At 32.5% G+C, this 16241-nt stretch overlaps 2 protein-coding genes across 2 annotated transcripts; one reads left to right on the forward strand and one right to left on the reverse strand.

Annotated features, from left to right (window-relative positions):
* The first annotated feature begins 681 nt into the window (after positions 1-681).
* Positions 682-11944, forward strand: LOC139488362 (zinc finger protein 121-like). Its single transcript, XM_071273892.1, has 3 exons — positions 682-793; positions 5350-5932; positions 9801-11944. The coding sequence occupies exons 2-3, from the start codon at positions 5410-5412 to the stop codon at positions 11012-11014; spliced, it is 1737 nt and encodes a 578-aa protein (XP_071129993.1). The 5' UTR covers positions 682-793; positions 5350-5409; the 3' UTR covers positions 11015-11944.
* On the reverse strand, positions 1788-5376 carry LOC139488363 (ran GTPase-activating protein 1-like). The gene is made up of 2 exons (XM_071273893.1): positions 5113-5376; positions 1788-1985 (listed from the first exon to the last, which is right to left on the reverse strand). Exons 1-2 carry the CDS (start codon positions 5300-5302, stop codon positions 1855-1857), a joined length of 321 nt encoding a protein of 106 aa, XP_071129994.1. The 5' UTR covers positions 5303-5376; the 3' UTR covers positions 1788-1854.
* Positions 11945-16241: the final 4297 nt, after the last annotated feature.

Here is a 16241-nt window from a genome sequence, read left to right on the forward strand (position 1 = left end):
CAAGTGAAAATTTACAAAGCTTAGTATGAATTTTCTCTAGTACAAGATAATCAGTTTCTTTTGATAAAAAGTTATCCAAATGTATTTGTTTCTTATGTGGTATATAACCCCAAATTTCAGATCCATACAACAAGATTGGTCGGATTGTATGGTTATAGATGTGTAATAAAGTACTAGGTTTTGGGCTTTCCACTGAAAAGGTCTTCCTTAATTCGAAATATGCTTTCATTCCTTTGTTATAAAGTTCTTTCTTTGCTATTTGGAAACTACCAGATGATGAAATGTGGGACCATAATCAGATTTCTTTGAAAAGTAATTTTCAGAATAGAACAAAAAACATTTTCAGAATAGAACAAAAAACAAAGTTAAAATTGGTTGCATGCAGGGAAAAATCTTATACAGACTAAATGCACTTCATGATGATGTTGCTCAAAATTCTAATTCAAACTGGTTTTATATTATTTTTATTATTACAAAAGAAGATGTTTGGCATGTGTGGATAGTTTATTTTGAATACCTATGGTCTCTTGTTAAAATATCTTATTTTCATCAATAAACATTGCACAGTAAAGCAAATATTAAAGATTAAGTCATGTCCATTGCAATCTTGGATATATGCTTTTTGTAATAAATTTGGAATGTCACAAAATTATGATACAATTCTAATAAATATTTTTAATTCAGGTAGAAGTTACAAAATGGAGTTTCAAATAGTGCCAAAGTCGTAACTCCACATCAACAGTGTATTGGAATAAACCCTACCTCCCTACTAACCTTATATGGAATATAGGAGGTAAGATAACATATAATTATCTCTAAACATTGTTTTTGTATTGTTATTAGGTGTCTCTTTTCATTCTAACAAGATATTATTTCAACATCGAAAATGAAAGAATTGTAATGAGTATCCATGCCTCCACATTGTCACTGGGCAAACAAAATCTCACCAGAATCCTTAGTTCAAAGACTCATAACTCCTTCATAAGTTAAGTAATCATTTTTTTTGTGTGTATATGTACATCTACATATTATGTCGAAATTGACAACAAAGTTTCATCAAATTCTGTTGTCTGGTTTTAGAGGAGTTGCTTCAACTAACTGTTGTAGTAGTACATTTAGACCAAAATTCAGAGAACAAAGAGGGATAACTCTACGATTAAAAATTGAATCATAATAATTATTTCATATCATTTTGCACATCTACTTGGTGGGGGTCTCATTGGGGGGTTCCGATCCAGGATCCCGCTTTCTGTTTTGTCAGATTCCCGTATCCCGCTTACACTATGTACGTAAGCAATTCTCATTTTTTTGTCATTTCCCAGGTCCCGCTAGACATCATTTCCCGTTTTCCCGACACAATAATTTGACTTTCATGTGTCACGCTTACAAAAAATTGGCAATCCCGAGTCACGTTTAGACCCCAATGAGACCCACTATGGTATATTCTTATTATCTACAAAGTTTGATTTTAGTTTCAGAGTAGTTGGATGACAAGAACAGGACAGACAGACTGACAGACAAATCTACTATCAATATTTTTATTTTCTTTGCTTTTTTCCTCAACATCACTTGTACCTCTGTGTTATTTTTTCATTGTAGTATTATACGTGATTCTAAATATTTCTTTATGAAATTCTTGTCTACATGTATATTCGTCCTAAAGGCTATACCCTAAAGTGGTTATGACAAAATGAATTAGTAAAAACTGACTGTTGTCAATGTAGCTAAAATAAGATACAATCTGTGTTTGTGGCAATATATGTCAAAAATGAAAATCTAAAACAGAATATGAAAGTTAATTTTACTAGCTCAAATGACAAAATACAACAATGAAAAAAACTCATTTATGCCATGTCAAGTTTTTTGTCTCTTTTGATCAGGAGGAGATAATCCATTCTCTTCTTCTTCTTCATCATCATCATCATCCTCATCATCTTCTTCATCATTTTCTTCTTCATCTTTATTTTTTTCTGCAGACTTTTCACCTATGAAAATTTTCACATCATATATTATATAGGTAAATATATCAAAAAAAGTCTATATTAAGAATCTATAGCTTTGCATATACATGAACTAGTAGTTAATAGATATAAGAAAATATGGTATGAATGCCAATGGTAACAACTCTCTATCCAAGTCACAATTTGTAAAGTAAACCATTATAGGCCACAGTCTTTATTTATCATGTAAATTGTCCAATATCAATACTGCCAACTCTCACTAATTTCACATGAGATTCAAGTCAATACTAAATTCTTTAAGAAAAATGTCACCAAAATTAACCAGATGCTCTGCAGGGCGCAGCTTTATATGACTGCAGAATGCTGGACAGTTTGGGCAAGTATGGACACAGTATTCAAGCTGGATACAGCTCTGAATTTGGATTGTGATTAAATAGTTGATACAGCATATGCTTCTGACACAGAAAGGTTGTGGATCTAATATACTTTAATTTTCTTTTTTGCTTTTGAGCAATTCACTATGCTGTTGAATATTGATCCCCTCAAAAAAATATTTGAAGAAATTTTCTTTTTAATTTCTGAAATCTGAAATGAGAAAAAATGTAACCCCCTTTCAATTTCCTTTCACCTCCCCTTTCTCTTATTCCAAAAATAATTTCAGTTCAAATTTCTCCTGGAGTTTGCAACAATTACTACTCATTTAAATACATGAGAAAATATTAAAATATAAAATGACATACAGCAATGGTTAAAATTAATATTAAAGTAATAGTAACTAATGATAGTAATTTCTGATTTTTTTTTACAGCTAATCATCTCAAGACAATCATCATTTCTTTAATTTAATCTTTATTTCTTAATACATAATTTTCAAGCAATGTATGGGAGGTAGTCAAACATATATATAATATATATGTAACACTAATCTTTAAATGGAATTGGGATTACCTCCCTTACACTGCTTTTTAATTGTCTAAATTACCTTTAACCTGAAAACCCTTGTTTTCCGTTCTTTTTTGCCCCTAAATGCTAAATGATTTGAGCAATAACCCCAAATAACAATCCCTTTGTAGTATGGAAACTTGTGGTATAATTGCAGAGAGATTTATACACTCAAACACAAGTTATTGAGTGAAAACTACAAAAATAATTTTTGGGCCCCTTTTTGGCCCCCAACTTGTTTAAACCCCCTTTGGAGCAAGAACCCTAAAACTCAATTCCAGCTTTTCCTTTGTAATTAGAAACCTTGAAGTATAATTTCAGAGAGATCCATACACTTAATCACAAGTTATTGTCTGTAAACTAGAAAAATGCTTCTTTTTGGCGCTTTATTGGCCCCTTTTTCCTACATGTTTAGGGAAATTAACCACAAACTGAATCCCAGCCTTCCCTTTGTTATATAGAATCTTGTGGTACAATGTCATAGAGATCAAATGACCATACAGTTACACACAAGTTATAGTCCACAAACTAGAAAAATGCTTGTTTTTTACCCTTTTTTGGTCCTTAATTCCTAGACTGTTTGTCCCATAGCCCTTAAAATAAACCTCAATCTTCTACTTAGGGTATTAAACAGTGTGGTAAAATTTCAGAGCAATTGAAACACTTATATACAACTTATTGTCCGGAGACTAGATAAATGCTTGTTTTGGGCCCCTAATTCCTAAACCGTTGTGACCATAACCCCCAAAATCAATCCCAACCTTCCTTTTGTGGTTATAATCATTGTGTAAAATTTTTATTGATTTCTATTTACTTATTCTAAAGTCATTATCCGGAAATCATCTGTCTTTGGACAACGCTGACACCGACACATAGATACCAATATAGACCCAAAAAAATTATATTTTGTGGGCGTATAAAAACAGTATTTTCTTCCATGTATAGGGTCCTATGTTAAGACCTTTGTATTACACAGTTGTGGATCAAGAGGAGGGAAGCAGGGATAGAACCTTCCTTTTATTTATGATCAATGCTTTGAATTGGGGACATAATGGTTAGATCCCCTTTAATCCTTGGTTGGAACCCCTTTTCAAAAATAGCTGGACCCCCTGCTACAACATATATACAATGATAAAATACCAAGTCATTGATTATCATGGTTATATTTGTTTTCAAATCAAGCATCATTATAGTCACGAATCTAAACATTAATCAAAAGTTGAATATTTAATATGATACTGTCAGGATGCCAAGAAGACTGATGTCTATGAATTTTTTTAAATAAACATTCTAAATGTGCTTATGTACAGTAGTTGTCGTTTGTTTATGTAATATATAAGTGTTTCTCGTTTCTCGTTTTGTTTATATAGATTAGACCGTTGGTTTTCCCGTTTGAATGGTTTTACACTAGTAATTTTGGGGCCCTTTATAGCTTGTTGTTCGGTGTGAGCTAAGGCTCCGTGTTGAAGGCCGTACTTTAACCTATAATGGTTTACTTTTTAAATTGTTATTTGTATGGAGAGTTGTCTCATTGGCACTCACACCACATCTTCCTATATCTATTGACTTCAACATATTGTATAAGGGTTGTAATCAATGGGTGTACCTTCATACCTTCATAATGACATTATGAAGGTACACCCATTGATTACAACAGAATAAAGGTAAAATTCATGCCAAATGAAAATAAAGATAGAGACTTTGGATAATCACGAGGACATTTTGGCGAATCACAGTAAAAATTTAACCAATTTGAAGCAAGGGGCGGATCCAGCCATTTTAAAAAGGGGGGTTCCCAACTCAGGACAGGTTGCATTGGTCGTCCAAAAAAAGGGGGGTCCCAACCCCCGGAACCCTCCACCTGGATCCACCACTGGAAGCTAATGGTAATAAGCTGAAAATGACCGTTTGACGCCTGACAGAAATGGGCATATCTACCCTCTTGTATGGAAAAGAATATAGAATATTTGAAATTTAAATAAATAATATATATATATAGGTACATCTGAGACTACTATAACATGTGTTATAGTAGTCTTAGGGTACATGTACAAATGAATTTAATGCATGTAGTCTTAATAATTTAGAATATAAAGATATGTATTATTTGAATTTTTTCCCATCCCATCAAGTTGGCATAAAAATTGGACATAATATATTGTATATTAGTATACTAGTCCCAGCAAACATATAGAAAGCAGACTAATACCTAATTTGGAAAGCTTTGATTTTTCTTCTTCTACAAGAGTTGTCAACACATTGTTAAGTTTTTGTTGTAAGATTACTGATGATTTATATATTTCAGTGAGAGAAACGTTTCCTTCATTGTTGAGGCAGCTGAAAGAAAATTCTTTCTTTTCTCCAGTTTTTAAATGAAGTGTTGCTGTCAATCCTGTCATTCCTGTGTATGATCACCATGTGCATTTGTTTATTATTTATCTTGCAGAAGTTAAACCATTTGCCATTGGATAAGCTGAAGAGATGACCAATCAAAACGCTCGACAGAATGGGTATCCCGATAGAATTACCTGTGATATTGTTAGTTTCCTTTCCCCTCATTATATGTCCCTTTGTTTGTGATTCAAAATTGGGAGTCATGGGTGTAGTTTTTGATCACACTAAAAGTTTGCTATTACCAAGTGTCTCGGCAACTTTGAGCACATTCCTTTGTAATCCCAATTGCAAACTGACGGAGAAATTGAAATATGAAACAAGGGTACGAATTTCACAGAAAAAAACTGACAATGGAGATAATTTTGAATTTTCTGGTAGTTTTGTAGATATTATTAGAGCCAACGAAATAATACATACTTTCATTCAACAATTGAATAAAAATATTAATGATTCTTTATGTGAAACATCAACATTGATGTTAGATTTGAATGAAAAGCAAAAGTCATTACTCGTTCATGGTGAAGAGAGGACACATGTTGTTGGAAGTGGTGGTCTAATTTGTAATCCAGATAGCAAGTTGAAAGATGAACCTAAAATAGATTCAGATATATCAGGCTTGGAAACCCTGATGTGTGGTAAGACAAGACTCGAAGCCTTATATCAAGTCTGACAGTACATTCTCTTTCAGTCTTGATAGGTCTGATTATAATACTTTCAATGTAATTGATTAAATTACAATTACAAAATGTACTTTCAATGTAATTGTTTGAATTACAACTACTTTGACAATTGTAGGATTAATTTCTCAAGGTTCATTTGTATTTTATTAAAATAATGTTGATTAAATTGGCAAGTGACCATGATTACATATGATTAGGCCACACCAAATTAATTAGTAGTTCTTTGGAAAACCCGCACCTAAATTGCGGAAATTAAAATAAAAAAATAAAAATAAATTTCCCGCACCTCACCTGCCAAAACCAAAAAATAAAAATAAAAATAAAATTCCCGCACGTCGAAAATAAATCCGCATTTTCGACGAACTCGATTCCGGTATTTAAAAAAATCTTTATCAATTAAGGTGGTACCCAACACTTTCACTAAAATTAATTCGGCTCGTTTAATTTTCATAAAATTAAGTCAAAGTATTTACTTTGACCCTTTAACAAAAATATAAAAATTTCAAAAATTTTGAACCAACCGTTTTGTCAGAAAAATTACACTGGTTATATAGCAGTTTGACAAACACCAATTTTGATCATTGAGAAGCTTAATATTCCTTTTACAACACAACATAATTAAAACGTTTAGATGACTTTACATAGTTATCTCCCTGTAGTGTTAGGTACCACCTTAAGCGTTTGAAAATATGCAGTGTTTGTCATTTGTCAAGCATATTTTTGATTCTGATCAAAAAAGTTGCAAAGATGGAAAACGTGCTGATTGTTTCTGTGGTGAAACATTCAGACAAAAATAACAACAAGGCATACATATTAAAAAATGCGGCAACACAAACAAAATGTCGGACATTCAGGGAACTATATCAAGAAGCCATTGAACGATGTAGCGATGCACAAAGTGAGATTATTAATATTAAAACCATACAAATAAGTAAGTCGAACAGTTTCGATGATTCTAGTATCGAAATATCTGACGAAAATATGGTATGGTCAATATGTAATGACCTAAACTTTAAATATGTGCAGTTCACAATTGATGATGGATCTACTGCTACTAAAGATGCATCAAATTCAAAACCAAGTGGAATTAATGCATTTTCGGTACTCATGAGCTCACAAAATGAGTTACACATGCCTGATAAACCTGTCCCCTTGTCTGGGAAACAGCTCACTGGGCCACAAAGACTTTACTCTGATATCATTGATTGGGCCTCAAACATTGATCTGATATTTAATTGTAAAGTAGCACTAGCTAGAACCCCCAGTTTCCACTGTGCTTGGATTGACTGGTTAGTGATCCATATGCATAAACACAAAACACACACAATGCAGTTATGTTACAAGAAGCTAGCTAGCATACTACAGATGAAAGCAGTGCATATTAAAAGCAGATAGCCATATAAAGTTCATGCATAAAAAAATATGTTCAAAAGTGTATATTTGTGCAGTGTTAATTATACAAACAACAAAACAAAATGAAAAAGAATGCAGAAAGTTGAAATACATATAAAAAGGGAGATAATTTAATTATATCAAATTATGTCCCCTTTCAATTAAGTGAGTTGAAAATTCAGTTGCTTCTTTTAGGTAAAAGATATAAAAATTGAGAGAAAAAAAATATCGCTCGCTCCATATTTCTTCAAAATTTGAGGCGAAGAATTTAAAAATATAAATTTATATTTCGCTCGCTCGCCCCATTTTTTTTGGGTAAAATCTCAAAGAACTATTAATTAATTTGGTGTGGCCTTACCATGAATTTCAAAATAACCCATTTGAACCATATAAATGAATACAGGTTCAATATAAGTGTAGCCCTTTTTTTAGAAAGGATTTTATTTGATATGTTATTAAATAAAATTGAGAATGGAAATGGGGAATGTGTCAAAGAGACAACAACCCGACCAAATAAAAAACAACAGCAGAGGGTCACCAACAGGTCTTCAATGTAGCGAGAAATTCCCGCACCCGGAGGTGTCCTTCAACATGTATTAACTGAAAAGTTCATCAATTTAACAAACCTCAAAGATTCTCAACATATACTTGTATACATGACAATGTGTCACTGGTTATGACCTATTACATACATAAAATTGAGAAAGAAAATGGGAAATGTGTCAAAGCAACAACAACCCGACCATAGAGCAGACAACAGCCAAAGGCCACCAATAGGTCTTTAATGTAGCAAGAAACTCCCGCACCCGTAGGCGTCCTTCAGCTGGCCCCTTAAAAAATATGTATACTAGTACAGTGATAATGGACGTCATACTAAACTCTGAATTATACACAAGAAACTAAAATTAAAAATCATACAAGACTAACAAAGGCCAGAGGCTCCTGACTGGGGACAGGCGCAAAATTGGGGCGGGGTTAACCATGTTTATGTATATATTATATTTCTTTGTATCTTCTTAATCTAGCTATGCACTCAAGTACTTTTAGTTTTCAAATGACAATTGTGTGTCAAATTTGATTGCAATATAAACACTGGAATTAAATTAAATGATACATGTATGCATGGACAAATGTTGAAAATGTTGTAGTTAATCTATAATGAAGTTTGAAAATTGATTGGTCCTTTTTTTTAATCTGTACGTCTGTACATCCAAAAGTTGATTTCAGCTCTCCAATTTTAGTTTGCTTCAACCAAATGTTATAAAACTGATACCAAATGTTTATTACCACAAACAAACAAATCAAGTTTGGACTTTGGTGGTGTCAAATTTACCGTTTTAGAGTTATTCTCCTTTAGAAATGGAAAAATAGTAATCTAATAACTATCCTAAAATAATAATGATGAAATTGATAAAATTAATTTAAAAAATTGAATCAACTACAATTATGGACAAAGGAAGATAACTGCAATTTGAAAAATTAATTTTAACCAACTACTATAATGGACAAAGGAAGATAACTCCAATTTTAAAAATTATTTTTAATAATTACATGAACTACAACCAATTCTTTATACAATGCAATGTTTACTGAAGAAAAGAAAAAACAATCTTCGTCATTCGCCGAATCTGAGTAATCAATTATTAATTGATTGCACAAAAATCTTTCAAATAATCGATTATTAATCGATTACATTTGTCAATAATCGTGCCCATCCCTGCCCTTGGTGCTTACAAGTACTTTGATTAATTTTCTTCAGTTTTTACCCTGTATTACCTTTTATGATATTTTGTTTCCATTCTCTAACTTAAGTTTGTCTCAAATAAATTTAGTGAAATGTAAATATAATGCTTATTACAGTTTCAGTTTCATTCAGTTTAAGTTCAAATTGTGGAAGTGTCACTTTTACAGTTCTTGAGTTACGTCCCTTTATAATGTTAAATGCTAGCGGGGGCATGGCCGCATCATCAATGTCCCTATGGACACATTCATCATATATTTTCTTATTTAACCTCCTCGTTCTGTCTGGACATGGCTGTGTATTTCTGCATACCACATACATGTAGGGATGCCCTACTCTGTTACATGTTTTGCCACCAGTCCCAAAAAGACCAAAGTAAACATATTACATGTTAAAGTATTACCATTTTTTAATTTCAACATTTTTGCTACATGTAAACTATCAAAATTAATTTAAGTTGTCAACAGTTTTATTCAGAAAGACTGAGTTCAGGTTTGAAAATTAAGTTAAAATACTCATTAGACTTCTGGAAATCTTTGAAGTCCTGGGCAATAGACTAGCAGGCCTAAGACCCCCATGTAATAGAAGACAAAAAGAAATGAAACACACAAAAGTACAAAAGAACACCATTTCATTAATTAAAAGATGGTAATACAAATATTTACTTTCAAACTTTGTTTTTTTCAACAGAGAATGTTGTCATTGACCCTGACCCCTCAGAGGAGAATGATCATGATGAACAAGGTGTAAATAGTATACCAGACTTGTCCTCAGATTATAACGCTGGGAATAAAAAAGGTAGCAGTGAAAGAGAACTGGTACAGGACTATTATAAAGCTGAAGAGTATGGAAACAACAGTCCTTTAACAGGGGACATGAACATCCAACAGGAAACCAGTTTATCAAACCCAGGTTCAAAGAAAAAAGAAAAACCAAATAATCAACACACACTGAAAGTTGACTTTAATCATCCAGATGTTGATATGGAAGGTGAAGAAGATGAACTTGAAGATTTCGAGAACGAAGAACCTGTTTTTGCTTTAAAGAAAAAAGCTGGCAGAGTTATAAGGGATAGAGTCGATCCAGATGAGGCAAAATCAGAATGCAGATTTTGTTCTTATGAAAATTTTTCTACATATGCTCTGGCAAAGAAACGACTGCAACAACATTTTTGTAGGAACCATGCTAACACCGATCCTGTGCACAAATGTGACCTCTGTCCTAGAAGTTTTTGTAATCATGCACAATTATACAATCACAAAAGAGCAAAACACATTTTCAAAAAATGTGAAACTTGTGGAATTGTTGTTAATAAAAGTTACTTTCCTAAACATATAAAACTTCACGAAGATGGTGGCAATGCATATAAATTTGAGTGTCAGATATGCAACAAAAAATTGGCATCTAAATTGGTACTGGAAGGTCATATAAAAAGAATGCACATGTCCAAAGAAGAAAGGGAAACATTTAGTTGTGAAATTTGTAAAAAATGTTGGCTTAACAAAACATCATTGGATAGACACATGAAAATTAACCATGGGAATGGCAACATAACTAAGCTACATCTCTGTGATATTTGTGGGAAAGGTTTCGAAAGTGCTTCTAAAGTAAAAAGCCATAAACAAACTCATGATGAAATACCACAGTTTGTTTGTGATGTGTGTTATAAAGCATTTAGATGTAAAGACGGACTAAGGAGTCATATGAAGACTCACACTGGTGTAAAAAATCATTTGTGTATGGAATGTGGTAAGGCATTTACACAGTCGGGGGCTTTGGACCGACATAAACGTATACACACTGGTGAACGCCCATTTGTATGTGGTCTCTGTGATAGTTCATTCAATGATAGCTCAATACTTCGTCGCCATATTGTTCTAAAACACAAAAAGGAAAACATCTGATAATACTCTGATTGTAATAAAAATGTTTATTATGTAAACACATCTTGCATGTCTTTCATATATGTTAAAGATTTTATTTGTCTTAAATTTAGAAATTTTTATATAAGGTATTTATGGAATTTTATAATTTTTTTTATGAAATTTTTTTTTTTTAGCCTGGTGTTCATGTAGGAGCAAGTGCAGAAGGGCTTAAATCCATTGATTGCATAAACAATTACTACATGTATACACAATTTTAAATGTATAAAGCTTTACAATATAGAAGGACACATAAAGGAAGAAGACCTACATTTTACGTGCTTCACAACTTGTTAAGATTCCTTATGGAGAAACACCACTAATTCTTGGTCCCATTGTTTTATTCCTCACACATGCATGACATGTATGTTAAATCTTCAATTTCAAGCAATTTCATGTCAAAGCTTGTACTGAAAAGAATCAATATACCTTAAAGTTTTAGGATTTAATTTCATATAAGTGCATACTGGTTCTTGGGTTACAAATACGAAAAGATCTGGACAAAAACAGGCAAAAACGTGCCCTCCATTTGAACTTTATGCATTTTTTTACTATTCAAATTATCAAAGTGTTCTACAAATGTACTTTGGGAATTATATAATCCTCCCTCATTCAGCTTTCATTTGATATCAAAAAGATATTTTAAAAAAAGCACCTACATGTATATTGTTCCCTGTGTGTGTAGGAACTATTTTGTTTCAAATACATGTGTAAGTACTTCTTTAACATGTTTAATATCTTGTACATGTATGTTATTTCTGACCAGGCATGAATTAGTATTGTTTAAGGAATTTTAACAAAAATTCATTCATAATTAGAAGAGCAGGCAAGACATCTCCTCATCATGATCATATGCACTTTTGTTTTATAATGTATATTGTATGTAAAAAAGGAATAAATTTATTTATTTTTGCTTGAAATAGGACAGCCATATAGTTGTTACATGAATTCTGGTACATGTTTAAGCTGAATTTTACAATCATTTGTTGAATTTCAATTGTCTTAAACAAAGTAAAATTCAGTCATATACATGAATTGTGTTGGCACAGAACATGTGTTTTATAACTGCCATTAGGTTAAATATGGAGATGTGATTACTGTCAATGAAACAACTATCAATCATTCACCAAGGACACCAATGGAATCAAATATAGGTCACTTTAAACAGTCTTAAACAATGAGCAAATCCCATAATGGCCATATTTTATAGTAAGCTATAAAATGGCTTTATGATAACAAAATGACAAACCTTTGAAAAAGGTAACATTCAGCCTCAGTTAAGCTTCATTTTTAATAAAAATAAATGAACAAGTACTGCCGACAACAACTACTGAACTTGAGGCTCCTTGCTTGGGACAGGTACATGTATCATAAGAATGTTGTGTGGCTAATAAATATATATGGCCACCAAAAGCTGAATTTTTAGTTCAGTCTAGGTGACAGAGTGGTCTAGACTAGGGCACTGGACATAGTACAGGCGGTGTTATCTCGATATCTCAATAGCATGAGTTTGAATCCTGGTGAGATTTCGCATTGTTATAACCAATATGACAACATTCCACTATCCACATAAGGAAGGAGAAAAACAGAAGCAACTTAGAATAGATAGCTGTACAACCTTTTTACAATAAACAAAACCCATTCCAAAATAGTTAGCTAGAAAAGACCACTGACGAGATTAAATGTGAAACAATTCAAAGAGAGAACCAATGGCCTGATTTAAATTTATGCTTAAAAAATAAAACATATATGGAAGACAGCAACCCATGACAACCACTAAATTACTGTCTTCAGACTTTTGATAGGCACATGTGCAGGAGTATTTTTTTTTTTTTGGGGGGGGGGGGGTAAAGATTGAATTCATGCATTTAAACCCATTTTGGGACTGCCCTGATAGTTATCTTAACAAACATCCTATCAAGAAGTTATCAATGAAACGTATTCTCAGATATTCTGATTGAAAGCATCCTATACAAGGAAACAACATAAATTACCCATGATGCATGAATTAGTATTCGTTCAAAAAATTGTTTATAAGATTCGAGCTATCTTCCTTTGTCCATAATTATAGTTGCACTTCAACCTGTACAATGTAGTATTGCTTTCTCTTGCATATTTCCACTTTAAAATGCATGCAACCTTTACCGTCAGTGCTCACTAGTGCTTTGATTTTACCTTAGTACTGATAACGATAATATTCAAACATTTTGGAGAGTTCTGTTGTCTCATTGGCACTCGAACCACATCTCCTTATATATCTATTTTACTACAGTGTTAGATTAAGAATTTTTAATAAAGGTGTAGACCCATTTTTTGGGCTCTAAAACACCATTACTCTTAAAAGCTCTTAAAATATATGATAAAATTATCTTGTTTGTAGTTAGGTTTTTCTAATTTTCCAAACCAATCTTTTGAATCTATTACATAATTTAGTTATAGGTTTAAAGTAATTAGATTTAATCGTTGACTGACTCAGTTGTGAAGGAGTAGACTTAAAAGATCTTAAAAGTGTGTGTGTTTTTGAATGGGGTGTACACATGTTATATATAGTCTAAAAGTGACGAGCTAAAGAAAACTCGCACACACTTTTAAATCTCAAGAGTTTTTCCCAAAGAGAGAGGGGACAAAACACAATTTTATTTTATTAAAGTATGTTTGTCGTAAGTGTCTAGTTTGGTGACTTTTATAAGATACAAGTAGTCAAGTACTTCAATGTTTACAATACCAGAGTACTTGGAAACTGCCATGATAAATGTATCAATGGTTAAAAAGAGTTGTCTATTTTCTCTTAAATATTTATTAATATTTAGGTGGAAAATTGACTTGAAGTATAACCAAAACTTTGTACAGAAACCGAACTGCATCTTAAATTTTAATCTGTTGATTTAAAGTTGCGTTAATAATTATACATTGGTAACATGTTTTTTTTACATCCTGAATATTTATTAGATCTACGCGATAAAAAAAGTCGAGCAAGGACATCTTTACTTCCCTTTGTGTCAATGCATTTAAACAAGTTGTTGGTCATTATAGCCTTGCAAATAAGAGTACATCGTCAATATGATCCTTATTACATATATTATGAAAGAACTTGTCGACAAAAGTAAAAATACACACTGGATATGGTCATTACATTCTGAAAAGAAATTAAAACAAGACATGTATTGAAATCATTGATAACAATTTCATTTATTTTAATTAGAGGTGGAAGTTGTGCTCGTTCGTTTATCTTTTTGTCCCTTAAAAGTTAGAATACATATGAAGTGAAGACAGTTATTGGCACGTTAGTTAATGAAATGCCTTTTTAGATGGCGTCTGTTGGGTCTGGTTTTGTCATAAATCTTAAGTAAAAAAATGCATTTTCGATTTCCAGTTTGTAAAGAATGGGTTCCTGGTTCGATACCAGTTCCGGGGAGAAAATTTTAGGGACTGTATTTTCGGCTCTCCCTTGACACCATTTGCGAGTATGGCCTTGAGGAAACGTTGGAAGGGGACGATAAATGGCTGATCTGTGTTAAGAGAGATCCATATCTCTTGCACGTAAAACACACCCTTGTAGATTTCGAAAAAAAGTAGTCTAATGCCGCTAAAAGGCAGCACTCGCACCAGCAAAGTAGAAAGGGATTTATATAAGTTGCAATAACTTGTTTCCCAATCCACTACAAATAATTATGTTTAAGTTAAACAATTAGTTTGGGGAAGTTGAGGAAAAATCGCTCTCTTCTATTCTTTGGCATTTTTCTTTTCTTATGAATAACGTGTTGTTTTACTGCTATAATCTTTTTGAAACTCTTATTTTCCATCTAGAACAAACATTTTTTTTCATAATGTTTTTTTTTTTGTACGTTTGCAATATTGTGCTTTAGAAATATTTTTTGAAGATCTATCGAATTCGCATCTGATCACCCGAAACACAAATTTCCCATTAAGTATATAGCAGGACTGAAAGCATTAGGTAACAATACATTCGATTGATTAATTGATTGTTGTTTGTTGAACGTCCAGGGGCAAGTATTTCATGCATACCATCCTAACAATAGGTAGCTTTTATTAGAAAAAGGCATGCTTATCAAGAGGAAGGATAAAGGCAGAAATTTGCCTTTGATATCTTGTAACGCCTTCAACAATGAGAAAACCTATTATGTATAATAGTATATAAACTATTACAGCCGATTGTATTGAGTGTGTATAGGCAAATTTAATAACTTTGGTTAGCTTGCTTGCTAGCTGAATCGTGAAGTCATTATTAGGCAAGGTACACTATCTTCCTTACGCAGTTGCCTAGTCCTACTTACAAATAGATTGGTTCGCTGTCGGACTAGTCTACTCTTAAAGAAAAGTAATTGACCTTATTTAATAATGACTTCATGGTTCAGCTAGCAAGTAAGCTAACTAAAGATATTACCTAAGCCTACACACTCAATGCAATCGGCTGTAAAAGTACTGACACATTTGACAATTCAAACGAAAATGAAATATGAAAGACAGTTGGTCATTATACTAGTATATAGAATATAGTATGTCTAAGAAATCTCAAATATGTATACTATCATACTGTGTTTCACTATAAAGTTAACTACATTTGATGTGTGGTCGTGATCTAGTCCGGTATTAGACCTTGTACAATAATATGTTGAAGTAATACAAGACAACACACAGCGCAGAAATGTTGGTCACAAGAGTGGTAATTTACGCAATATCATCTGCAACTTCCCATGACATTTGTTTCGGGATCCGACCCTGACAAATATCATATGCGCAACATTTGATATCGAAGACGAATTTTTCCTGCCTTTTTCCTGTTCGGTACATATTTAAACGTTGCGATGTTTGTTTCTGGTATCTATGATCCTGTAGGCTACTATACTGAAGGTAAGTTCTAAACATTGTTAAATAGAATGGAAAACTTATAACTTGCAAATTTTCTTCAGATGGTGCATTTTACTGTTTTCTTCATAGCTATTTTCCTAATGCTTTGAGTTTTGGTTGGCTGTCTTGCTTTGTTTGCGGTGCTTGTATACATTATATTAGAATAACATTTCAGTATAATGTATACAAGCTTGAGGCCCGCCTATCTATTTATGCAGATATCAATCTTATTTCATGCTTGAGCAAACATTATACAAGTATAGCAAGAAAGCCTACCAAACTTGTTAACTACATACATTAAGAAAATAGCTCTAATATGCAGAATTGTGAACTTATATAT

Source organism: Mytilus edulis, chromosome 9 (genome assembly GCF_963676685.1).
Source record: "Mytilus edulis chromosome 9, xbMytEdul2.2, whole genome shotgun sequence".
In the NCBI taxonomy this organism is placed as follows: Eukaryota; Metazoa; Mollusca; class Bivalvia; order Mytilida; family Mytilidae; genus Mytilus; species Mytilus edulis.